Source organism: Pristis pectinata, chromosome 5 (genome assembly GCF_009764475.1).
Source record: "Pristis pectinata isolate sPriPec2 chromosome 5, sPriPec2.1.pri, whole genome shotgun sequence".
Classification (NCBI taxonomy): Eukaryota; Metazoa; Chordata; class Chondrichthyes; order Rhinopristiformes; family Pristidae; genus Pristis; species Pristis pectinata.
In genome coordinates this window covers 109,651,944-109,679,835 of record NC_067409.1, presented here as the reverse complement: position 1 = coordinate 109,679,835, position 27,892 = coordinate 109,651,944, and the positions used below count along the sequence as shown (strand labels likewise).

General features: G+C 42.8%; 1 protein-coding gene across 11 annotated transcripts in view; it reads left to right on the top strand.

Moving 5' to 3' along the window:
• LOC127570293 (RNA-binding motif, single-stranded-interacting protein 3) overlaps positions 1-27,892 on the top strand; it is a 950,275-nt gene that overhangs the window by 854,093 nt on the left and 68,290 nt on the right. For all 11 annotated transcript variants that reach the window (XM_052015693.1, XM_052015696.1, XM_052015698.1 and 8 more), the window contains 2 exons: positions 25,075-25,121; positions 26,568-26,664. In XM_052015693.1, coding sequence (XP_051871653.1) covers positions 25,075-25,121; positions 26,568-26,664 — 144 coding nt within the window. The remainder of the gene's footprint in view (positions 1-25,074; positions 25,122-26,567; positions 26,665-27,892) is intronic.

The window sequence follows — 27,892 nt, the reverse complement described above, 5'->3', positions numbered from 1 at the left end:
GAAGTCAATGACCAGCTCTTCTGTTTTGCAGACATTGAAGGAAAGGCTGTTGTTCTGAAAACCATGCCACTGGGCTCTCTGTATCCTTCCAGTACTCTGGCTCATCGTTGTTTGAGATCTGGCCCACTTCAGTGGTGTCATCTGCAAGCATGTAAATTGAGTTAGTGCAGAATTTGGTCACACAGTCATGAGTGTATAGGGAGTTTCGTAAGGGACTGAGGACATAACCTTGCCTGGGCACTGGAGTTGAGGTTAATTGTGGAGGAGATATTGCTGTCCTTCCTTACTTATTGTGGTCTGTTGGTCAGGACGTCAAGTATCCATTTGCTGAGGGGGTGGGTGCAGAGTCCTAGATCTAGGAGTTTGGAGATGAGTTTGTTTGGAATTACAGTGTTGAAGATAGAGCTATAATCAATAAATAGGAATGGTGACTGCAGTGCATATCATCTGCAAAATCCACTGCAGTTACTCACTAGGCTACCCTGACAGTGCCTTCCAAACCCAGGACCTTTACTAGTAAGAAGGACAAGGGCAACAGGTGAATGAGAAGACCAACATCTCCAGCTTTCCCTCCAAGTTACACAACATCGTGACACAGTCCTTCATCATCACTGGGTTTAACTCCGTCCCCAAGAGCATGGTGAAAGTACCTTCACCGAATATGCAGCTCACTACCACTTTCTCAAGAACTATCAGGCATTGGCAATGAATGCTGACTTTGCCAGTGATGCCTAGATCCCCCCAAAATTTGCAAAAGTTAGATATTTCCTATAATACAATAATAAATACAACTAGGAGTATTTAAGTAGTGTCATCTGTTCAGCACTATATAAAAGCAAGTCTTTTTAGATTGTATCATGTCAGTACAATCCCTTTTTTATATAGTAATGGTGAGTAAGCAGAAAAAAATGATTTTATGCACATTTTCCCTTATGACTGACAAACAAAATACATAGATCTAACAAGTATTGAAATTCATAACAGTAAATCCTCTTAATTAAATTCTTTCTCATAAGCAGTAGGGAAGGTTCAAAGATTCACACAGTAAAGGATTCTTTTAAGTGTCTAGGCATGTATATCAATGATGATTTAGAGATATTGTTGCATGCAGTGTGAGGGAGAGAAGGTTAACATAAAAGAGCACCCAACCCAGAAATGAATCACCCGAAAAGTCTCGGAGGAGATAGCTGACAGGGCAATTACTATCTTCAATACCCAGAAGCTGCAAGTGTGGCAGAAGATGAAAGACCTGAGAAAAATGCCAAGGTAATGCAACCCAGGAGATTCCTGCTTTGAGTCTCTGTCCTAAGTGTGCATAACATGAAGTGAATGTTCATAAAGTTTACTCCTATGATGCACACCCATGAAAAACTTTCACCAGCTTCACAATCCATTGAATTGTCAGTACGCTGACCATTCAACAGCCATGGGATTCATTTAGGAATCATACGTTCACCCAGTAAGAAGTGTCAAAAAAGCCTAGTTTCATCAATCACTTTCCATCACAGAACAGAATATAGATTTGATGCATCTTTATTTCAGCAATGTGTTCCCTAAACTTGGATCTCAAACTAAATTCTCTGCTTTTCAGACAGAATAACATGGAACAAGGTTGAATTAGAGTCAGGGGAATGGGGTTAATGTTGGTGTTCATGGACAGCAGGAAGGTGTTGAAGTGATTCTGAAATTGTTGACTGATCACTTATAACATTCAATTTGGATATTCATGCCTATAGAGAGAGGAAGGAATAGTAGCTGGTACCAGCTTGCTTTTGTTAACGTTGGTCTCCCTCTCAGACTCTGCCATTTGAACATCAGTCCCACTATACCTTGCCATACAATCTTTGATCTTGGGTTCCCACTCGTGGCTAACATTCCTACATGATCTTCAGACACTGTGTGCCAGGGAAGAGCTGTCCTCCAGCAATTGCTGTGACTCTCATCCCCCACCCACCCCCCCCCACCCCCCCCCCCGCCACACCATTAGCCGACACCCTGCTGTACACATACCAATGTTTGCAAGCAAGTTCACAAGCTGTGACAGCAAGTTGCTGCCAGATTGGCTGCAGTGTGCATGGTGTGAATGGTCCCCGTAATTTCGTCCTGCTGTGTTGTGCTTTGGGTGCCTATGACCTGCTCTTGTTGCTGTCATCGATCCACCTGTGCCCCAACATTGCAATACAAATGCTGGCCTTAGAAGAGTTGCTGGAAAAGCTGAGGAAGGAAGTGATCTTGACACCCTGTTAATAGTGCTGTCCCTTTGATGAATGTTAGCTGCAGTGTCTTTGTAGCAGATGGTACAGCTCTGCAAATATCTTACTGCTTACCCTTGATTCTGTGGAGGCATTTCCCTTGGTCATTGCCAAATAGAGTGTCTGGTTCCATAGATATGCTTCTTGGCATAATATCAGGTGCAGATGGTCTGATTTCTCTGTCATTTGATCCTCCTGGAATACTTCTTCCAATTTCCTCCTTGCACAAGATCCAGCGATGGAGCATGTTAAAAGTTAACTGTATTTATGCACCAAAAATTTACAGGCTACATTTATGAGTTCCCTTCCTCATAGGAGGCAATCTCACTGAGTACTCCTTTTAATTTGAAGATGTGATTCTGATTTTAATCTCGCAAGGGGACATGAGATATGCATCCCAATGACTTCTACAGATAAGGAAACATATTGCACAACCAACGAAAAACATATTTGCAGTCCTCAGTGTGTAGCAGGGGAGTTTGCAAAATCCACATTTTCTCACTGATTTACCTCTGGCACAATTGTTTCTGCCAAAAATGTTGTGCTCTGGCTTCCTTAATGCACCATAATTGTAGAAGAACTAAATTGTTCTGTGTCTCAATGAAAAGTACATATACTATGATAATTACAATTGGGAGCATTAACAATTAGAGTACTACAGCACAGAAACAGGCCCTTCAGCCCATCTAGTCCCTACTGACCTGCTGTTCTACCTGGTCCCATCTTCCTGCACCCAGACATATCCTTCCAAACCCCTCCCATCCATGTACCTATCTAAACTTCTCTTAAATGTTACAATTGAACCCACATCCACCACTTCCGCTGGCAGCTCGTTCCACACTCGCACCACCCTCTGAGTGAAGACGTTTCCCCTCAGATTCCCCTTAAATATTTCACCTTTCACCCTAAACCTATGCCCTCTAGTTCTAGTCTCACCCACCCTTAGGGGAGAAACCCTGCATGCATTCACCCTATCTATACCCCTCATAATTTTGTATACGTCTCTAAGATCTCCCCTCATTCTCCTCCGCTCTAGGGAATAAAGTCCCAACCTATTCAACCTTTCCCTATAACTCAGGTCCTCAAGCCCTGGCAACATCCTTGTAAATTTTCTCTGCAGTCTTTCAAGCTTATTGATATCGTTCCTGTAGGTAGGTGACCAGAATTGCATACAATACTCTAAGTTCGGCCTCACCAATGTCTTGTGCAACTTCAACGTAACATCCCAACTCCTGTACTCCTGTGCCCTGATTTATGAAGGCCAAAGTGTCAAAAGCTCTCTTTAAAACCCTATCTACCTGTGACGCCACTTCCAAGGAACTATGGATCTGTATTCCCAGGTCCCTCTCTTCTACCGCACAGCTCAGAGCCCTACCATTCACTGTGTAAGTCTTACCCTGGTTTGTCCTCCCAAAGTGCATCACCTCACACTTGTCTGCATTAAATTCCATCTGCCGTTTTTCAGCCCATTCTCCTATCTGGTCAAGATCACGCTGCAAGCTTTGATAGCCTTCCTTACTGTCCACTATACCTCCCCTCCAATCTTGGTGTCATCTGCAAATTTGCTGATCCAGTTTACCACATTGTCATGTAGATCATTAATATAGATGATAAACAACAATGGGCCCAGCACCGATCCCTGCAGCACACCACTAGTCACAGGCCTCCAGTCAGAGAGACAACCATCTACTACCACTCTGGCTTCTCCCACTAAGCCAATGTTGAATCCAATTGGCTACTTCATGCTGAATGGCAAGCGACTTAACCTTCTGGAGCAGCCTCCCATGCAAGACTTTGTTAAAGGGCTCACTAAAGTCCATGTAGACAATGTCCACCGCCTTTCCCTCGTCGACCGTATTGGTAACCTCCTCGAAAAGCTCTATAAGATAAGTTAGACATGACCTACCATGCTCAAAGCCATGTTGACTATTCCTAATCAGGCTACTGTGATCCTTGCATATAAGATGGAAAAGTTGTTACAGATGAGAGTAGCTGTTTGTCCCATATTAGGTCAACTGTCCAGAGAGAGAGTATAACCTAAAGTCAGGTTCGGGATTAGTTTTTTTGGATTCCTTACAATTTTAAACACATTTAGACTATTACCATAAGATTTTGGAGCAGAATTGGGCCATTCAGCCCATCGTGTCTGATGGGTGATCATTCGGTCATGGCTGTTTTTTTTCTCAACCCTTGTCCCGCCTTCTCCCTGTAACCCTTACTCCCCTTACCAATCAAGAACCTATCAGTCTCTATCTTAAATACACCCAATGACTTGGCCTCCACAGTCCTCTGTGGCAACGATTTCCATGGATTCACCACCCTCTGGCTGAAGAAATTCCTCCTCATCTCAGTTCTAAAGTGATGTTCCTTTATTCTGAGGCTGTTCCCTCAGATCCTCGACTCTCCTACCAGAAAACATCCTCTTCACATCCACTCTACTCCAGGCCTTTATGTATTTGGTTGGTTTCAATGACATCCCCCCCTTATCTTTATGGATTCCATCGAGTACAAGCCCAGAGCCATTAAGTGCTCCTCATACATTAAGCCCTTCATTCCCAGGATCTTTCTTGTGAACTTCCTCTGGACCCTCTCCAGGTCCAGCATATCTTTCTTCAGATAGTTTAATTAATTCAGCACAACATCATGGGCCAAAGGGCCTGTTCCTGTGCTGTACTGTTCTATGTTCTATACAGGGCCCAAAACCGCTCCCAATATTCCAAATGCAGTCTGACCAACGCCTTAAAAAGCCTCAGCAGTACATCCTTGCTTTTATATTCCAGTCCTTGCAGCCAGGAGGTGAAAAGGACCCCTTTATCCCTGCCTTCTGCCAGTCAGCCAATCTTCTATCCATGCCTTCAACACTCATTTGTAAAACGACTCATCCTTTCTAGGTTAAAAACCCAAGTTTTTCGATTTATTCTTAAATATTTCACAACCCCGATGGCAGGGATTAGCCTTTGGACTATTCTCTGCACTGACTCCAACATTTAATTCTTAAAGACTAGAATTAGATGCAGATTTCAAGCTGAAGTCAGAATATGACATTGAAAAGATTTATCATTACTTCCTCTGACCTTTTATATTATTGATTTTACCTGTGGCAGGCACGGTAGTGTAGCGGTTAGCGTATCGCTATTACAGCGCCAGTGACCCGGGTTCAATTCCTGCCACTGTCTGTAAGGAGTTTGTATGTTCTCCCCGTGTCTGCGTGGGTTTCCTCCGGGTGCTCCGGTTTCCTCCCACATTCCAAAGACATACAGGTTAGGAGCTGTAGGCATGCTATGTTGGCGCCGGAAGCGTGGCGACACTTGCGGGCTGCCCCCCAGCACATTCTCAGTAATGCAAAAAGACGCATTTCACTGTGTGTTTCGATGTACATGTGACTAATAAATATCTATCTATCTATATGACATTGAAAAGATTTATCATTACTTCCTCTGACCTTTTATATTATTGATTTTACCTGTAAACTATTAATTTGGCTATATAATTTAACGCCCATTGTTTTTGTCTTAACAGCTGCTTTGCATTCATTGGATGTGTTTAGCGTCAGACCCACTGTGACCATTAGGATTGATACAGCTCCATTCATTGTAATTTCAGCACCATTCATGAAATTTATGTGAGATCTACTGCACTAAAATTTAGTTAATGCCACCACTGGCATTTGTGGTTCACTTCAGAAAACTGAACATACAAGGGAACAAAAAAAAAGATACTGTCAATGTACTCCCATATGTTGGTTATTCTAACAAAATATCAGTGGAGGAAATTGTGAACAGTTAGTGGCTACATTAAAAACAAGCAAAAGGCCCATTGCTCTTAGATAGAGCTGGTATGGACTTGATGGGCCAAAAGATCTCCTTCCCTGCCGTAATCTTTCTGTGATTCTGTAATGTGTGATTAACCTGTCATCCAATGGTCCTGGAAAAGGCAGGAAACAAAATTGGTGCTGCCTGCTTAGATAAGATTTCGTTATTAGTCACATGTACATCGAAACACACAGTGAAATGCATCTTTTGTGTGGAGTGCTCTGGGGACAGCCCACAAGTGTCGCCACGCTTCCGGCGCCAACACAGCATGCCCACAACTTCCTCACCCATACATCTTTGGAATGTGGGAGGAAACCGGAGCACCCGGAGGAAACCCACGCAGACACGGGGAGAACGTACAAACACCTTACCGACAGCGGCCGGAATTGAACCCGGGTCGCTGTCGCTGTAAAGCGTTATGCTAACCATTACACTACCATGCCGTACCGTATCATATTATTGTGATAATGATATCAGGATCTGCGGCATGTGAACTACGCTGGCATTTGTCTTTGTACATTCGCAAAGGCCCAGTTCTTTTCAAAATAAAAATACCATTTCTTGAAAGGCAAGTGTAATGTGGCTGCATCCGGTCATGAAAGTCATTCCAGAAGAGATTGCACCTTGCAGAAAATATGACATGATGCTGGAAGGAACAGGCCCAATGATTTTTGGACCTTCCAAGGAGGGCTGACAGGTTATGCATAATGAAATGCTTAGTGCATTTGCAAGCATGCCATAAAGCGATGATTCATTGTCATGGAACACTGAGAAGAGGGGAATCAGCTTCGCAGAGAACTTTTTGTAGGGCTTAGAACCCATTCTTTCCTGCATGGAAATAGTTTCAACTCTAAAAGCAATTGCGGATTCAACCACGATGCTTTGTCTGATGGCCGATGTCTCGTCTTCCTTTGCAGCTTAAACAATAGATACCCAATGTCGGGGCATTGCTATAGAAGCTGAGGCTTCCATTATGTAAGCTCAGCTTTGATTGATGTAAAAATTTCGTTTGGAATGTCAAACTTTATTTTGCCATGAGACATAGGAGCAGAATTCGGCCATTCGGCCCATCGAGTCTGCTCCACCATTCGATCACGGCTGATTTATTTTTCCCTCTCAATCCTATTTTCTTTCCTTCTCCCTGTAACCTTTGACACCCTTACTAATCAAGAACCTATCAACCTCCACTTTACATACACCCAATGACTTGGCCTCCACAGCTGTCTGTGGCAATGAATTCCACAGATTCACCACCCTCTGGCTGAAGAAATTCCTCCTCATCTCTGTTCTAAAAGGACATCCTTCTATTCTGAGGCTGTGCCCTCTGGTCCTAGACTCTCCCACTACTGGAAACATCCTCTCCACGTCCACTCTATCCAGGCCTTTCAATATTCGGTAGGTTTCAATAAGATCCCCCCCTCGTCCTTCTAAGCTCCAGTGAGCACAGGCCCAGAGCCATCAAATGCTCCTCATATGTTAACCCTTTCATTCCTGGGATCATTCTTGCAAACCTCCTCTGGACCCTCTCCAATGCCAGCACATCCTTCCCTACATATGGGGCCCAAAACTTCTCACAATATTCCAAATGTAGTCTGACCAATGCCATATAAAGCCTCAGCATTACATCCTTACTTTTATATTCTAGTCCTCTTGAAATGAATGCTAACATTTCATTTGCCTTCCTTACTACTGACTCAACCTGCAAGTTAGCCTTTAGGGAATCCTGCACCAGGACTCCCAAGTCCCTCTGCACCTCCGATTTCTGAATTCGCTCCCCGTTTAGAAAATAGTCTACGCCTTTATTCCTTCTACCAAAGTGCATGACCGTACACTTCACTGCGCTGTATTCCAGCTGCCACCTCTTTGCCCATTCTCCCAACCTATCCAAGTCCTCCTGCAGACTCCCTGCTTCTTCAACACTATCTGCCTGTCCACCTATCTTTGTATCATCCACAAACTTGGCCAAAAAGCCATCAATTCTGTCATCCAGATCATTAACATATAACGTGAAAAGTAGCGGACCCAACACCGACCCCTGCAGAACACCACTGGTCACCGACGGCCGACCAGAAAAGGCCCCCTTTATTCCCACTCTTTGCCTTCTGCCAGTCAGCCAATCTTCTATCCATTCTAGTACCTTTCCTGTAATACCATGGGCTCCTACCTTCCTTAGCAGCCTCATGTGTGGCACCTTGTCAAAGGCCTTCTGAAAATGCAAGTAAACAACATCCACTGACTCTCCTTTGTCAATCCTGCCTGTTACTTCCTCAAAGAATTTCAACAGATTTGTCAGGCAAGATCTTCCCTGAAGGAAACCAAGCTGACTTCGGCCTATTTTATCAAGTACCCCAAAACCTCATCCTTAATAATGGACTCGAACATCTTACCAGCCACTGAAGTCAAGCTAACTGGCCTATAATTTCCTGCCTTTTGCCTCCCTCCCTTCTCAAAGAGTGGAGTGACATTTGCGATTTTCCACTCCTCCAGAACCATTCCTGAGTCCAATGATTCTTGAAAGATCGCTACTGATGCCTCCACAAGCTCTTCAGCTACCTTTTTCAGAACCCTGGTGTGTAGTCCATTTGGTCCAGGTGATTTATCTACCTTCAGACCTTTCAGCTTCCCAAGCACCTTCTCCTTAGTAATAGTGACTACATTCACTTCTGCCCCCTGACTCTCACAAATTTCTGGCACATTGCTGGTGTCTTCCACAGTGAAGACTGGCGCAAAATACTGATTCAGTTCATCCGCCATGTCTTTGTTCACCATTACTACCTCTCCAGCATCATTTTCCAGTGGTCCCATGTCCACTCTTGCCTCTCTTTTACTCTTTATATATCTGAAAAAACTTCTGGTGTCCTCATTTATATGATTGGCTAGCTTACCTTAATAGTTCATTTTTTCTCCCCTTATTGCTTTTTTAGTTGCCTTCTGTTGGTTTTGAAAAGCTTCCCAATCCTCTAGCTTCCCACTAAATTTTGTAATATTGTATGCCCTCTCATTTGCTTTTATGCTGTCTTTAACTTCCCTTGTCAGCCACGGTTTCCACATCCTCCCTTTAGGATGCTTCTTCTTCTTTGGGATGAACTGATCCTGCATCTTCCGAATTACTCCCAGAAACTCCTGCCATTGCTGATCTACCGTCATCCCTGCGAGGGTCCCCTTCCAATCGACTTTGGCCAGCTCCTCTCTCATGCCTCTGTAGTTACCTTTACTCAACTCTAATACTGATACATCTGATTTTAGCTTCTCCCTCTCAAACTGCAGGGTGAATTCTATCATATTATGATCACTGCCTCCTCAGGGTTCCTTCACCTTAAGCTCCCTGATCAAATCTGGTTCATTGTGCAACACTCAATCCAGATTTGCCTTTTCCCTAGTGGGCTTGACCACAAACTGCTCTAAAAACCCATCTTGTAGGCATCCTACAAATTCCTTCTCTTGGGATCCAGTACCAACCTGATTTTCCCAATCTACCTGCATATTGAAATCCCCCATGACCACCGTAACATTGCCCTTTTTACATGCCTTTTCTGTCTCCTGTTGTAGTTTGTACCCCACGTCCTGGCTACAATTCAGAGGCCTGTATATAATTCCCATCAGTGTCTTTTTACGCTTGCAGTTTCTTAACTCTACCCACAAGGATTCTACACCTCCTGATCCTATGTCACTTCTTGCTAAGGATTTGATTTCATTTTTTTTTACTAACAGAGCCACCCCACCCCCTCTGCCCACCTGCCTGTCTTTTCGATAGGATGTGTATCCTCAGATGTTTAGCTCCCAGCTGTGACCTTCAATCAACCACTATTCTGTGATGCCCACAATGTCATATCTTCCAATTTCTAACTGTGCTATGAGCTCATCTATCTTATTTCGTATACTGGGTGCATTCAAATATAACACCTTCAGTCCTGTATTCACCACCCTTCTCAAGTTTGTCTCCATGTTGCCTGAAGTTAAATTCTTATCCCTTTCTCAACTTTCTGTCTTATTCTTTATTCTGGAGACTTCAGTAACCTCTACTACACTCTCCTTCTCTTTTACTTTATCCATACTTTTCCAATCTGTTGAATCCACCACCCTACTATTTAGTTTAAAGCCCTATCCACAGCCCTAGTTATGCAATTCACCAGGACCCTGGTCCCAGCATGGTTCAGGTGGAGCCCATACTATCGGATCTGCTCCCTCCTTCCCCAATACTGGTGCCAATGTCCTACAAACTCAAACCCACTTCTCCCACACCAATCTTTGAGTCACGCATTGATCTTGCTGACCTTATTGACTCTGCCAATTTGCACGTGGCTCAGGTAGCAATCCAGAGATTATTACCTTTTCGGTTCTGCTTTTTAATTTAGTCCCTAGTTCCCTCAGCAGAACCTCTTTCCTTGTTCTACCTACGTCATTGGTGCACGCCTGGACCATGACAACTGGATCTTTCCCTTCCCATTCCAAATTCCTCTGCAGGTCAGATGAGATGTCCCGAACCCAGGCACCAGGCAGGCAACACCGACAGAGAATTGCGCCTATTTCCCTGACTATACTACCCCAAATTACAACTATATTTCTCTTTCCTCCCCCCTCTTGAATGGCTCCCTGAACCACAGTGCCACGGTTCAGTTGCTCATCCTTCCTACAGCCCCCACTCTCATCCACACAGGGAGCAAGAATCTCAGACCTGTTGGACAAGCTCAAGGGCTGCGGCTCCTCCAGCACTTCCTCTTGGATCCCCCTACCTGCCTCACTCACAGTCACACCCTCTCGTCCCTGACCACAGACCAGATTTGAAGTAGTTAATCTAATGGGTGTGACTGCCTCCTGAAACACAGCGTCCAGGTAACTCTCCCCCTCCCTGATGCATCGCAGTGTTTGAAGCTCTGATTCCAGGTCCTCAACTTTGAGCCTGAGTTCCTCGAGCAACCAACACCTGCTGCAGATGTGGTCACCAGGAACCACAATGGGGTCCACCAGCTCCCACATCATGCTGCTACATCAACTGATCCTGCATCCCTATGGGATAGTGGACACTATTGTGGGATGGTGGACACTATTGTGGGATGGTGGACACTATTGTGTCGCGCAACAGTGGGAAAGCAAGTCATGGACTTTTGATGGATAGAAACTGTGGTTGCTTTTATTAGTAATGTAGTCTAATGGATTAACCATGAACAGCCCAGTCAGAAAACTGCTGTCCATGTTGCATCCTCCCCCAGACCTTACCCCATTCCCCTCCCCCTACTTTGTATCTTCCCCCATTTGAGCAAATAATGGGAATAAAGGCTGGCACTGCTGGGTATTTTGAGTCTTCTGCTGCAGTCTAGAAAGCAGGACTGTTGGCTTTGAGCACATTGGTTGTTTACTCTGTCAGACAGTCTGTAGTGACATAGCATTCATGATATGCACAGTGCCATTGTGTGTATGCATTATACAATGGAGTTGAAATCATATGGTTAGCAGCCTGCATGTTACTCAGTTGTCACCCCTTCTTCTGTTGTGGAGGCTGAAATACAAACTACTACAGAAAGCAGGCTTCTTAACTACTGCCAGGCATTAACCTACAGGAGGTGACAGTCTGCTGGAGGAACTCAGCGGGTCGAGCAGCATCTGTGGGAGGAAAGGAACTGTCGACGTTTCAGATCGAAACCCTGCATCAGGACTGAGGGGGGAGCTGGCCGGTCTAAAGAAGGGAAGATGAGTAGTGAGACAGCGGTCCAAGGTGATTGGTGGACTGAGGAGGGGTGAAAGATGACGGGCAGGTTGCACCAGGTAGGGGAGGGGAGAGGGGGTAGAGTTAGGAGACAGTGGCGGGTGAATGATAGATGGAGGTAGAGAAAGAGAAAACAAAGTGAGAGGCAGAGGGATCGAGGTGGGTGAGGGGAGGGTGAAGGTTGGAGACAGCTGCTGGAGGGAGATAAGCAGGAAAGGGCTCCCAGTGCTGGACTCTGATCAGGAGTCCAGCACTGGGAGAAAGGAGGTGAGAATGGGAACCATTAGGGGAGAGGCGTACGGCAGATGGAACCAGAACCAGATGGGGGGAGGGGAGCCTACGGGTGAACTTTGTGTGTGTGTGTGTTGGGTGGATGGAACCAAGAGGGGGAGGGGGACGAAGACAGGTGATGGGGGGGAGCTGGAGAGCAGACAAAAATGGGAGATCAGAAGGAGAGAGAGAAGAGGGGAGGGAAAGAGGGAAAACACATTGAAGGAGCGGATTACCTACAGTTGGAAAACTGTACCTAGATGTATGGTCATGCACAAGCGGACATTCGGGGATGTTGGACCCGGTTATTTTCGAATCTGCAGGTTCTTTCAGGGGTCCAGGAATGAGTTGAAAACAACTTGGTGCTTCACAAAGTTTTATTGGAAAAGCTTAAAGCAAAGAAACAGTCACAGAGCACATGGCACTAGCTTTACTGCTGGGAGATGTGCCGAGACAAAGGAACTAAAGATGAGCTAGGGCCAGGGGGGAGAGAGCAAGAGAAAGATAGAGGCAAGAGATTGATTAACAGAAAATGATAACTTTTATATCTGAGATAAGAGGTACTCCTTAGATAACAATAGCCCAATCAGAAAACCTATTAGATACCTGTGACAAAACCAACCAATGAGAAAACAGGTATTCACCTGATGGATGAACCAATAGGCTAAGAAGTGGCCATTCCTTGTGCAGCCACTTGAGATGTATTAAACACTATACATCTTTAAAAAAAACTACTTAAAACAATGAATCCAACAGGGAGTAGAATTTTCTTGTGGGCTGTGTTACATTTCCAGTTGTAAATCCAAACCTTACAATGTAATGCTTCTGAAGTCAATGGCACCTTGCATGATGGGGAAATGTGTAATCCTAACAAGACCTCAAACCTGTCCCACTTGCTTCTCACTTTCAAGGGGGAACGATATTGGTTTTGCTCTCTTGATCTGTCTCTGTGGCAAATTCCAAATGTTGCAGGTATTTCCAGCTGTGTGGTTGGTGTTCTGCATGGAGCATGTAGGACTTCTCATTGAGGATGCCCTCACTGAACTGCAAATGCCTCTTGCGTTGTGTGTTCTGTGGTTGTTGGAGTTTTACTTTCTTTGTGGCCTACGGATGCTCCACTTTCTCCCTCTGTCAGCTGCTTGCACTCCTCTTTGTCTTCTCATCATTGTTCCTGTGTGGGCCGAGAGGAAGGGCTACTGAACCAACTGTTTCAAAGGGATGCTAGTTATTGTGAGAGCCTTGATGTAAGACCAAGTTTTTCAGTTCCTGGCACACCACACCTTTTTAGATTTCAGTAACTTTAAATAAATCCAACAGAATAAAGACTATAGAATAGAAGCAGCTCTCCAGAAACCAGTCAGCAGCTAACCCGTACGTATGGTGATCCCTTTACATAGAACATAGAACAGCACAGCACAGAACAGGCCATTGGGCCCACAATGTTGTGCCGACTTAGCTATTCCCTCCTACCTACAGAATGCCCATATCCCTCTATTTTCCACTCATTCATGTGCCCATCCAAGCCACTCTTGAAAGCCCCCAATGAATTTGCCTCCAACGCGTTCCAGGCATCCACCGCTCTCTCAATGAAAAACGTATCCCTCACATCTGTTCTGAACCTACCCCCTCTCACCTTAAATGCATGGCCTCTGGTATTGGACCGCTCCATTTACGTAGCTCAGTTGGGGTGTAAGCATGGTGGGGATGGGTGGGGAGAGGTAGAGAGGTTGGAGTCTCTTCCAGCTGCTGAACACTTAATCTGTGTGTTAATACATGGCATTAGCTGCAAAGTAGCAATCCAGTTTGGCAGTGCATTGATTGACGTTGCATCCCATCTGCTCTTGAGTCTCTTCAGTGCACATTGGCACTTTCAGTGTGGTGACTAGGGAGTTAAGCTACATGTGCATTTGTGCACGTCAAATAGCACGTTGGGAACACATCTGCATTGATAACATCATTGAGTTCCATACAGCAGAATCTTTTAGCCATAAAGAAATTGTTCAGAATTATTTAATTGTTTTGGCATTTTACACAATAATATCAACTTTAGCTTCCCATTTAATGAAAGTATGAATTTATGAAATTCATTGGTTAAGCTGTCTCACCAGTCTGCTATTTTTATTTGTTTCACGGGATGTGAATGTTATGGCACTGCCAGTATTGTTCACGTCTAATTGGCCCTGAATTGAAGAAACATTTAAGAATCAGCCACATTTGTGTGTTTGGAGTCATCTATAGGCCACATTGGATAAGGATGGCAGACCTCTTTCTCTTTTATGACAACCCAGACGTTCTGTAGTTCCTGTCACTAGCTTTACTAAGGTGCAAATTTATTTCATTATTCAGATTTAAGTATCCAGGCTGCAGAATAGGAATTTGAACATCTGTCTTTGGATCAGAACTCTGGCAGGTAGTCAAAGCAATTTTATCGCTAAGTTATTGTACCATGTTGTCATGCTATCCAACATGAGGACCGGTTCACCCTTCACCTCTGCTGTTGCTGATCTACGTAGTCCCAATTTAAAATAAAATACAATCCCTTTAAGACCCTACCTTGTGTTCTGTCATTAATTTCTACCAGCCCTGCAATCACACCCATCTCAAGCTCTGTGTTTGTTTGATTCTGATTCCTCCAATATTTCCCACCTTTCACACCTACGCATTCGTTCTCTGGGCCATACTCTTTGGGACTTTCCTCAGGTTGCACACCCTAGCCTTTTATTTTCACTGGTCCCTAAATTGCCCCACCTCTTTGAGAAAGCTTTTCTTTTTCAAATAAAATCTCGATGAAATGTCATACAGTGTTTTCACATTAAAGGTCCCAGATGAATGGAAGTTGTTGCATTAATATCTTTGGTTTGTGATATAGTACAATGGAAAATCAGCTCCTTTTCTAACTAACTTCTGTTTTACTTGTTTCTTTTTGGATCTGAGCATTGCTGGCAAAGCCAGCATTTATTACCTATTCCTACTTCCCTTTGAGAAGATGGTCACAGAGTCACATATACAGCATTGATAAGGCTCTTTGGTCCACTGAGTCCACATCAACCACACACTTGCACAAATTCTACATTAAGCCTATTTTTTATTCCCCACATATTCTCTCCAACAACACCCCTTCACCCCCAAGATTCTATCACTTATTAGGGGAAACATTACCCTAACAACCCGCACATCACACAGCAACAGGGAGAATGTACACATTCAGCATAGACCGCAACCGAGGCTAAGATTGAACCCAGGTCTCTGGCGCTGTGAGGCTGCATTGCAACTAGCTGTGTGACTGTACCACCCAGTGGTGAACCTTTAACTTGAACCACAGTAGTCCTGGTGAAGGTAATCTCACAGTGTTGTTAGGGAGGGAGTCCCAGGATGTGGACACAGTGTTGATGAGAGGAAGAAGAAGTTTCCATTTTAGAATGGTGTTTGACTTGGAGGGGAACCTGCAGGTGGTGGTGTTGCCTTCTACCTGCTGCCCTTGTCTGATTTGGTGGAAATGGCTGTGGATTTGGAAGGTGCAGTCGGATTAGTCGATGTGAGTAACTGCGATGCGTTTCGCACATGGTGTGAAATGCAGTCACCACATACCAGAGGCAGAGAGAACAAATGTTGATGGTGGGGTGCCACTCAAGTGGAGTGCTATGTTTTGTATCGTTTCAAGCCTCTTGAGCTTTCATTGCAACTGCAGTCTTCCAGGCAAGTGGACACTATTCTATCACACTCCTGACTTCTGCCTTGTAGATGGTGGAAAGACTTTGGTGTGTGAGGAGGTAAAGTCACTTGCTGCAGGACACCCAGCCTCTGATTAGCTGTCGTAGCCACATTATTTATTTGGCTGGTCCGGTTTAGTTTCTGGTCAATCATGATCCTCAGAAATTTGATACCTGGGGACTCAGCAACACAATGGCATTGAATATCAAGATCTTTAAACAACTACTTGCGAAGCTTCAGGATGCTAATCTGGATAGGGAGGGGCACCTTGGCAAATACAAGAGGCTGTCTAGTAGCAGTTAGCATAACGCTATTACAGCGCCAGCGACCCGGGTTCAATTCCCACCACTGTCTGTAATGAGTTTGTACGTTCTCCCCGTGTCTGCGTGGGTTTCCTCCGGGTGCTCCGGTTTCCTCCCACATTCCAAAGACGTACAGGTTAGGAAGTTGTAGGCACGCTATGTTGGCGCCGGAAGAGTGGCGACACTTGCGGGCTGCCCCCAGCACATTCTCAGTAACACAAAAAAGACGTGTGTTTCAATCTACATGTGCCAAATAAATAAATATCTTATCCTCAAATCTCCACTGAGAGGCCATCAGATGACTCACGGGAGCTCTAAATACCTGCATTCCTGAGCATCTTGTGGGCTGCCCCCAGAGCACTCTACGCAAAAGATGTATTTCACTGTGTGTTTTGATATACATGTGACTAATAAAGATATCTTGTCATGAGAGGTGATGAATTATGTGACAGAATAGCCAGTCTAGACTGCTAATTGGATTCCATTCTGGATTCTCTCCTTGTCGGTTTACGTTGATACATCCAAGCTGCACATCTGTCCTGATATTAACAATGGCCTACTCTGAAGCACAATCCCTCTACTACTTGGCTTTAGAATAATGTGTTTGAAATGGAGGTGTCAGATCATCAGACTTGTACAGATGTCTTTTCATCTGTTCCATTGGTGGGGTTCTTTCCTTATATTTAAAGAAACCACTTTGGAAAACTCAGCAGCACTGTGTGGATACCTGTCCCCCAACTGCCAGTTATATGTAAGATTTAGTCAGCTGTTCATCCCATGCCTTGTCTCTTCCATGTGTCCTGTAAGATAATTATGCTCATGGGCAACATGAATCTGCCATCCTGTTCAGATGGGATAGAGTCCTGAGGGAATATTGGTGCAGGCATGATCCAGGCAAATAAGTTAAATGTCAATATGGAATGCATTTGCACAATGATGTTTGAGGCTATACAGAGCTAAGTGCAGAGCAGAGAGCGTTTTCTGAGACCCTGCTTCCACCATGAACCATGCTTAACTGAACTTATGTCAATTACTGGTCGGTTCACCTGATTTACTGGACCCTTGGTATTCCAATTTTAATAAGTGGACACTTCAAAGTTCTGTAAATTGAACACAATATACTGGAAATTACAGGTCACTGTACTTTTTAAGGTTATACAATTAAACTTTGATGTATTTATGTAAAAATTGCAGAAACACAACCATATTGTGTGAATTGTGCAGTTCGCAAATTTTTCCCCACCACTTCTGAAGTTAAATTTGCTTTTACCCTAATTGCAGCCCATAACAGGAAGTTAGTGGTAGAAGCTGGTCAGATCCTCATGGAGAAAGCCTTGCACTGTGACAGGATTTTTTAGTCCTGGAATTGCACTACTCATCGAACTGGTGACAAAATCCTTAACTGCCAAGCCGTGTCCCATGGCTTAGCTGGCTATCAATGACTTCACTATTTTGAACGATGATAACATTAAATAATATTCAAAAACCATTAATAAAATAATCAAAATTAAACTTTTGGAAAAATGAATAAAATAAGAAAAAGATCAATAAATCAAGCCACGAGAACAGTTTAATATTTTAAAACTTTAAATAAATTCAAATAATTAAGGAGATCTGAAAATGTTAACCTTTAACTTAATCCCTCTCAGCCTTCTCTTCTGTTGAAATCAATGGATGGAAACTTTGCTCTTGGTTGCTTGAGTCAGTCACCCAGCATACAGTAAATGTCAGGGAATTGCTGCAACTTTGTGGTGATCTGCTGGGTCCAATAAGAAATTCAAAGTCATGGCTCAGTTGGCAAAGCACTAGCAAATAGCTGTCAGCGTGATCCACGTTCATGTAGATTGGTGCAAGAATCCCAAACTTGATGGTAGTTATGTCAGGAGATGCTGGCATTTCCCCACACTAACTCACGAATTGCCTCCAAATTGGATGTCATCATCAAATTACCTGTGAGCACCATTGGATTTGAATAATGACAAAAGAACTCTGTCTGGGCGTCTCTAATTACCAACTGTGGCGTTTATGGAAGAGAAACAAAGGACTGCAAATGCTGGAATCTAGATGAAAAACACAATGATGCTGGGGGAACTCAGCAGGCCAGGCAGCACCTGTGGAGAAAAGCAGGCGGTCAATGTTTCAGGTCAGGACCCTTCTTCAGGACTGAAGATAGGAAAAGGGGAAGCCCAATATCTAGGAGGAAAAAGCAGAGCAGTGATAGGTGGACAAAAGAGGGGAGGTGGGGTGGGCACAGGGTGGTGATAGGTCGATGCAGGTAAGAGACAGTGATAGGCAGGTGCGGGGGAGGAGGGGAGAGCAGATCCACCGGGGGATGGGTCAAAGGTAAAAAGAGAAAGGAATGTTCATGCCCATAGGCTGCAAGGTTCCTAGACGGAAAACGAGGTGCTGTTCCTCCAGTTTGCGCTTGGAATTCTCCTGGCAGTGGAGGAGGCCGAGGACTGACATATCAGTGATAGTTTGGGAGGGGCAGTTGAAGTGAATACATTTATGGAATGTTAACATACACATTTAGAAAGAGACTTCAGTGCATGAAGCTCAGAAATAATCCACCATACAATTAATGACTAGAAATTCAGCTAACCAGACGATTGTATCTATACCACGATCCTTTGTGAGATACATGTGTTTGCATTGACATCATTTCTATTCCTGCCAGCATTAGAATGGAAAAATAGAGGCAAATTGGAGCTTTTTCTTGGTATAATTGCTTCTTTTTCGTAGCACAAGTGTGATAGATAAGCGATTGAGTAATTGTTAAGAGGCAAGAATGAGCTATATTTCTAGGTATTATTGAATGGTAAATACCTGTTTCATATAATGGCCTTGAAATTGTCCCATATTTTAAAAGTCAATGACTTGTGGGAGGTCAATGCATCTTTTGTGATTGGGTTCCTAACGGCAACATTCTGTGGTGCACGAGACCCATGTGCATCATGCACCATAACAGTGATGTGAGGGAAAGGGTTGGGGGGTGGTGATGTAATTGAGAGAGGGCAGTGGAGGGAAAGTCAGGGATTGAAAGTAGGGGATAACGGGGAATAGAACCAGAACTTTGGGGGTCATGTTGCAGCGTTAATTATTATCATGTACTCAAAGGTCAGGTTGGAGCATTACATTGGGGTCAGGGCTTTAATCAAGTTGAAGTCCTGAGATATGGAGCCAGATAGACACCTGCAGTGAAGATGGATTTGGAATATTGGGTTATATTAAAATCTTAAAGAGCACTTAACTGCAGGAGGATCTATATACTGGACTCTGTGGCTTGGGACCAAATCAAGTTGGTTCCATTTCAGTGCAGAAGTGAGATGTGCTGCCTTTTGAAGCCTGGATTCTGAATTAGTAGTCTGCATTAGTCATGCGTGTGCAAATGTTGTCAAAGCATGTGTTTGACATCACTGGAGAACATTGGTGCCTTGGGACATGAGTACACCATGTGCAGAGAGAATTTAGAGTACTGCACGACTTGCAGGATAGAATTATTTGCACAGCACAAAAATATCTTTCCACACAAAAGAATTTCTCGGCCATTGACGATATAAAGTTTGTACAAACATTTTAGGCACACGAACAGGAGCATGGAACTAAAGGACACATCATCCACGATGACTGTAATGCAAATTATAAGGTAGATGTATTCAAAAAGACATTTTCACAAAATATTACAGTTCATTTTTTTCCTTTTCAACTTCCATTTTCATGGTATCACTGGCAAGGCTGAAATTTATTTTACTGGACAGTGAAGAAGACTGTCAAAGGATGCAGTGGAATATAGATCTGTTGCAGATACGGGCAGAGAAGTGGCAGGTGGAGTTTCATCTGAGCAAGTGTTAGGTGTTGAACTTTGGGAGGTCAAATATAAAGGGAAAGTAGACAGTTAACGGCAGGACCTTTAGCAGCACTGATGTACAGAGGGATATTGGGGTCCAAGTCCATAGCTCCCTGAAAGTGGCCACGCAAATAGATAGGGTGGTAAAGAAGGCATATGGCATGCTTGCCTTCATCTGTCAGCTGTATAAAACTTTGGTTTGGCCACATCTAGATATTGTGTGCAGTTCATAACAGGAAGGATGTGGAGGCTTTGGAGAGGGTGCCGAAGAGGTTCACCAGGATGCTGCCTGGATTAGAGAATATTGGCTATCAGGAGAAGTTGGACAAACGTATTGTTTTCTCTGGAGCGTGGGAGGCTCTGTTAAGAGGTTTATAGAATTATGAGAGGTAGAGATAGGGTAGACAGTGAAGACTTTTTTCCCAGGGTAGAGATGTCCAATACTAGAGGACATAGCTTTAAGGTAAAGGGAGGGGGTGTGGGGGAGTTTAAAGGAAATGTGCATGTGTGGAGATGTGCAGGGTAAGCTTTTTTACACAGAGTGGTAGGAGCCTGGAACACACTGCCAGGGATGGAGGTGGAAGCAGACATGATAGTGTCATTTGAGGCATTTGTACAGGCCCATGACATGCAGGGAGTGGGGGAGTATGGACCATGTGCAGGCAGATAGGTTTAGTTTAATTTGGCATCATGTTCAGCACAGACATTGTGGGCCAAAGGGCCTGTTCCTGTGCTGTTCTATGTCGTTACCCCTGAAGGGGTATTTGTGGGCCAACTCCTTGGGTTACTGCCCTTATTGTGGTGAAAGTACTCCCGTGCTGCTGTTAAATGTCAAATTCCAGAATTTTACCCCATCAGTAATGAAGTTGGAGTTGTGAGGAATTTGAATGAATCATTTGTGTAGATATGAAGGTTTTATGTTGAACTGTCCATCATCGGATGTTTCATGAAAGATGTTCGTACTTCAGACTACAATATTTTTCTTGCAGAAATCTACTGCATGCATAATGTGCATTGTGAAAATAATAAACGAGTTTATGTGCTCAGTATTATGTAGGCATGAAATTTATACTAGTCTGGATTAGATATGCTTAAAGCATAAAGAGAATGAATAAAATTAACATAATACAAAATGTAAAGGAATAGCTGGTGATTGACAACCTGTCAGGTACTTGAGGACATGCATTTAACGTGGGAGGGGGAAATTTTAAAGGAGATGTTTTTACACAGTGGTGGGTGCCTGGAACAGGCTGCCAGGGGTGGTGGTGGAAGCAGATGTGATAGTGGCATTTAAGAGGCTGTTTGACAGACGTGAATATGCAGAGAATGGAGGGATATGGATCTTATACAGGCAGAAGAAATCTAGTTTAATTCAGCACAGACATCGTGACCTGCAGGGCCTGTTCCTGTGCTGTACTGATCTATGTTCTAACCTTTATCTCTGTGCTACCAAAAATATGGTTCCCATCCCATTTTTCCATTGACCTTACTTTATGAACTTTCATAATTAGGTGACTTCATCATTGGTGATGCTTCAGTTATTTAGCTGAATTTCTATAGGCTCTGCACCCAATTTGTTTTTACACATTTTATAGTTTTTTCAAAGTCTATTTTAATCCAGCATACTTTTGGTTTAGATAATTTATATATTTTGGTTAAACGTTGACATCTTGCTCACTGAAAAGTTCCTTAAGCAATGGCACAGTTGGCTTTCCATTTTTTGTTTACTGCTGTTAGTGTGAACTGAGTTGTGGTTTAGTGAGAATTTATTTCCTGAATGTTTAGCTGAAGTATTTTCATCATTGTGTGTTATGTTCTATTGTATGTTTTCACTTACCTTTTGCTGTAAATTAATCCCCAGGACAGAAGCAAGTTTTGCCATCATTAGTTTACAGCTAAATTTCATAACAAGCTACTTATTGCTTAAATGTACTTAATGCCCCCAAAAAAGACATACAGTATATAAACTGACTCTCCTCTACATGAAAGACAGGAATACTAATCTACTCTATTTCCCAAGGAAACAATTCAGAATATAAATCAAAATTCTTCTCTTTGGATATCTGATTGTTACAACAGCAGCAAAACATCTTAATAAAATATTTAATTTTGATAATACAAGGGAGAGGTAGAAGTGTGTTTGTTGATAATGGTATTCATTCACAGAGGTGACAATGCATTTCTCAATAAAGGAACTATTTTCATTAAAAACCATGCTGAGCAACCTTCTTTATTTGCTCGTAAAATTTATTTATTCATGGTATCTTGCCATCACCAACAAGGCCACAGCGTTTATTGTCCCTCTCTAATTGGTTCTTGAGAAGATGATGATCAACTGCCTTTTGAACTTGTGGAATTGATGTTGAGAAGCTTGCTCCACCATACAGTTCAGTAGAGAGTCTCAGCATCTTTGCCCAGTGATGATAGAGGAGAAATGACTTCTTATTCCAAGTTAGGTTAGCGTACCAGATCTTCATGCATTGGCTGGCTGTCCTTGTCATTCTAGGTATTTGAGAGATCCTCTCAAAACAAGTTTGATGAAGCATAGTAGTGGACAGGTTGAATGGTGATGCTGCTCAAGTGGACTGCTTTGTCCTGAATGCTGTTGAGTTTCTCGAATCTTGCTGGAGCATTGACTAAATATTGTACTAGGTGACAGAGGGGCAGGACTGATGTCAGGAATGAAATTGTATCTGTGATGAAATCTACTTATGATCACTAGTATCAAACTCTGATATGCTTCAATGACTTTAAGTCCAGTCAACCATTCCTTCATTTCCCCAGTTCTCAGTCATCCTCCCCACACCCTAACTGATATAGAACATAGAAAATTGCAGCACAATACAGGCCCTCTGGCCCACGATGTCGTGCTAACCTTTTAACCTACTCTAAGATCAATCTATCCATTTCCTCCCACTTAGCCCTCCATTTTTCTATCATCCATGTGCCTATCTAAGAGTTCCTTAAATGTCCCTAATGTATCTGCCTCTGCCAGCACCCCCGGCAGTGCTTTCCACGCACCCACCACTTTATGTGTAAAACACTTAGTTCTGACATCCCCCCTGTACTTTCCTCCAATCACCTTAAAATTATGCCCCCTCATGTTAGCCATTTCCACTCGATCTATGCCTCTTATCATCTTGTACACCTCTATCAGGTCACCTCTCATCCTCCTTCGCTCCAAAGAGAAAAGCCCTAGCTCACTCAACCTATCTTCATAAGACATGTTCTCCAGTCCAGGCAGCATCCTGGTAAATCTCCTCTGCACCCTCTCTAAAGCTTCCACATCCTTCCTATAATGAGGCGACCAGAACCAAACACAATATTCGAAGTGTGGTCTAACCAGGGTTTTATAGAGCTGCAACATTACCTCGCGCCTCTTGAACTCAATCCCCCCAACTAATGAAGGCCAACACACCATACACCTTCCTAACAACCCTCTCACCTTGCACGGCAACTTTGAGGGATCTATGGACTTGGACCCCAAGATCCCTCTGCTCCTCCACACTGCTAAGAATCCTGCCATTAACCTTGTATTCTGCCTTCAGATTCGACCTTCCAAAGTGAATCACTTCCCACTTTTCCAGGTTGAACTCCATCTTCCACTTCTCAGCCCAGCTTTGCATCCTATCAATGTCCTGTTGTAACCCTCGACAACCTCCTACACTATCCACAACACCACCAACCTTCATGTAATTTGCAAACTTACTAACCCACCCTTCCACTTCCTCATCCAAGTCATTTATAAAAATCACAAAGAGCAGGGGTCCCAGAACAGATCCCTGCGGAACACCACTGGTCACCGACCTCCAGGCAGAATGCGCTCCATCTACGACCACCCTCTGCCTTCTATGGGCAAGCCAATTCCGAATCCACACAGCCAAGTTTCCCTGGATCCCATGCCTCCTGACCTTCTGAATGACCCTATCATGGGGAACCTTATCAAAGGCCTTACTAATTTCCTGCTACCTCTACCATTGTTCTGTGGGCCATCTGTGCAATAGAATATTGGTACTATAGGAGACACGCACGCACGCACGCACATTCATGTTGTTGGTTTACTGTGATTTTCTACGTGCTAAGGAATTCCACAACCCAAGTCCCTGATCTGGACTTGAAACCACACTTTCTATCTGGCTAACCCAATTAAGTTCAGCTCAATAGTGATCAGCTGCCTTACTCCTCTCCCTGAAGTTGGTGATGGGGTATCTGATAATAGCAATGTCGTTGAATATCAAGGATGGTGTTTCGATTCTGTGTTGATGTAGGTGGCTGTTACCTGGAAATGTTTGCATCGACTATTGCAAACCTCACCACTTCTGAATTGATAGTGGAGGGGAACTCATTGATGAAGACTTACTTGCTGCCATAGCCTGTCGGCATTCAATCAAGAGCTGGGAAGAGGGGTTAACCTTGTCCATTTTTTTGCTGGCATGGACATGATGGGCCAAATGGCTTCCTTTCATGCTGTCAATTATAACAATTTTATGACAGAATATTGTTGGGCCCAGAACACTGCTAAAGAATTCCTGCACTGATATCTTGAAGTTGAGGCTAACAGCCTTCAGTAACCACAGCCCACTTCCTTTGTGTTAGGAATGACTCCAGCACATTGAGTGTATCCACCCTGATTCTCACCATTTTTACTGGGACTGCTTTTAGCCACTCTTGCCAGCATGACACAACCATAAATACTTACTGAAAGACATTATTGTGTTACTTGAATGCTAGAGTGGAAACAACACATAGTTCTGCTGTTCTCTCTCTCAGTTGACTTTTTTTCATGCAGGTCATTTCCCTTTAAGGAACCATTGGTTTAAACTCCAATCTAAAGCGCGAGTACTGGGCAACTCCTAGTAAAGGGGCTTTGATACACCTTTTGAATTAATAGAACCATTGCCCATTTCTTACTATGCATGGGTAGAAACTAACTATCAGTCACTTCCACTAAAAAAAATCATGCGGTAGTTGTAATTCACTTCTAAAATTAGATTGGTTTTGTTGAAGCCAACGGAGCCAAGTAACGGGTAGAAAGTATTGTTATTTACTGTGTTTAGTTCCATAGATTGGGCATAAGTTTTAGTACAGAACGTTTGAGATAAATAACAACAATGATTATTTTGTAATAATGTACAGTTTGTTAATTTATTAAAAATTACTACTTTCTTTTATTTAGACTGGAATGGCTTTAACCTATGACCCCACTGCTGCAATGCAGAATGGGTGAGTATTTCTGAGGGTGTGTGCTTGCTTACATTTAAATCATTGGCATGTTAGAAGGACCTCAGTTTATAAGTTCCTCTCTTAAAGTAGTTCCAAGTATAACACAGAGCTATACACTGTCATTCAAGCATTTACAATGAAGACAGCTGCTTCCCTTAAGAGTATTAGCGTTTACAAACATCAACAAATAATGCAATTTTACAATTATTGGTCCCTCATAATAAGTCTAGATTCTGTTCTCAAATGAGGAAAGAGCCTGATTCCAAGAATCATGGTCACATTTATTTTTTTAGACTAAAATACACTTTACATCTCCTACCTACAGAAAAAAAGCTTCACATTTTGAAGAGATTTCTAATATTGGTACATATCCATTATAAAACCAACAGCCTTTGCACACTCTCGCATACAAAAGATCTCTTTATTCATAGCTTTCACTGGCAGAACTATATATTTATGTTTTAATTCACATCAACTTTTGCTAAAGTACTGTGATTTCAGAACAATGCATTATTTATCTTATAACTGTTTTAGGGATTGAATTTAAACATTTTAACTACCGAGCTGCAGTGATATCTCCTACCCGTTTTTTTTTGTGTTTGTTTGCTACTCCCGAATGCTTTTAGTGATGTCAAAATTAATAGAAAATGTATATACACCAAGTATCAATACAAAAATTGATTTGCACATGCTTAGTTCCTACAATGGCAACAGATGACAATAATGAGGAAAATCCATTTTAAGGTCATTATTTTCCACTGTGGATAACAAATGGGTCTCATATATTGGCAAGAAACATTTTCATGTGATTTTGCAACATCCTAACTGGCCTTAAAATAAACAACGTGATGGTCAATTATGGAGGGCAATTCAGAGGCGAAGAGTCTGCAGTCACCTATGGACCAGTCTGGGCAAAATTTCCTTTTCCAACAGATTTCTGTTCATTGAGAACATTAGATGGGATTTTACTATAATTTGGTAGCTTCATGGTCATTATTATTCCTACTAGCTTTTTATTTCTGATTGTTTAATTAACTAAATGTAAATTCCCCAAATGGTGGGATTTGAACTAGTGGCTCCAGACCATTAGTGCAGGCCTCAGGACTGTTAATCTAGTAACCTGCTGTGTTTGATTATATTGTGTACAAAACCATTGAAGTGCAACTGCACACATAACACTGTGTCCATTGTAACAAGGTATATCTACATATATTGGAGAAAACACTGGTTGACAGCAATCTGACAATTTAATATTACATCTGAAAGACATTTTTAGATATGAGAAGTTAGAATTGCCCAACATTTGATCTGTGTAGTTCGTAAATGTGTTCCTTCTTGATCTGCCTATTCAGAAGCTCGGCCGATTGTACAAGTCAGAAGAAGTATGACAGCTGCAGTTCTGGCCTGGAGTTTTTCTAAAACTAATATTCTGCTTACTTCCTACAGTTTTTATTCTTCACCATACAGTATTGCAACAAATCGTATGATTGCACAGACATCTATCACACCTTTCATTGCTGCTTCTCCTGTATCAACATATCAGGTAGGGATAATTTTTCACCATTATTTTGTTGGATATTAACCACTTTTAAGTTATTTTTTTTATTTCCATAAGTCTTCTGATGCATACAAATCAGCCAAAAAACCGTGCAGATTTTTTTAACTACTTGGAGGACCACAAGGAGAAATTTGATTCTGTTGGAGCTGAGATTTAAGATGGTTCCTTTTCAAGCTTCTTGTCATCTTGCCATCCACCGGCTTCGGAAGAATCCCATATGTCAGTTTTATTCAGCTCTTGCAAACATTGCAAGTTGTTTTTGACATAACTTACTCAAGCCATTATATGGCTCTCCTTGTATGCTTCTGGATACATGTTCTGGCTGTCATTGTGAAGTGCAGCTTCAATAACCCACAAATTGGATATTTTGTAGTCTCTCCCCACACTCTGTTCATGCCTTTTTTACAGTTTCCGTGTCACTAAACTCATTCTTCTGTCATACAGTAGGGATTTGAAAATTAGAGTAGCTTTGTATTCTTTTATAAATAATATAGTTCTAGAAACACTCAGCACAATATAAAGGCCAGAACCATATGTAAGTTGGAGTCACAAGATCACAAGACAAAGGAGCAGAAGTAGGCCATTCGGCCCATCGAGTCTGCTCCATGAGCTAAACTAATACTATTCCTATCTAGCCCCAATTTCCAGCCTTATCCCCATATCCCTTGATACCTTGACTAATTAGATACCTATCAATCCCCTCCTCAAACACCCCCAATGATTGGGCCTCCACAGCTGTACGTGGCAAAGAATTCCATAATTTCACCACCCTCTGGCTAAAGAAATTTCTCCTCATTTCTGTTTTAAACTGGTACCCTTTAATTCTAAGATTGTGCCCTCCAGTCCTGGACTCACCCACCAGGGGAAACAGCTTAACCACATCTACTCTGTGGTCACTGATAACAGAGTCCAGAGCCAAAACCATTGGACTTGTGTTTGTTTGAGTATCAATGTTCCAGCTCCTTCTAATTGTATTTATCGTAAAACATATTTGAGTTATCTGCTACAGTGCAGAGCTTACAAATGTTTTATGTGAGATCCACGCTCACACCAAGCTGTTGTTTGAATAGATTGTTAAAGCATTGGTCACTCAGACTTTGTTATCAGTGACCATAAGTCGGTTTCATCACTGATACTACCTCATTTTTGACAGCATTTGTCGTGCCCTCTGGCACCTAGTACATTATTTAGTCAATACACAAAGATAAGTGTA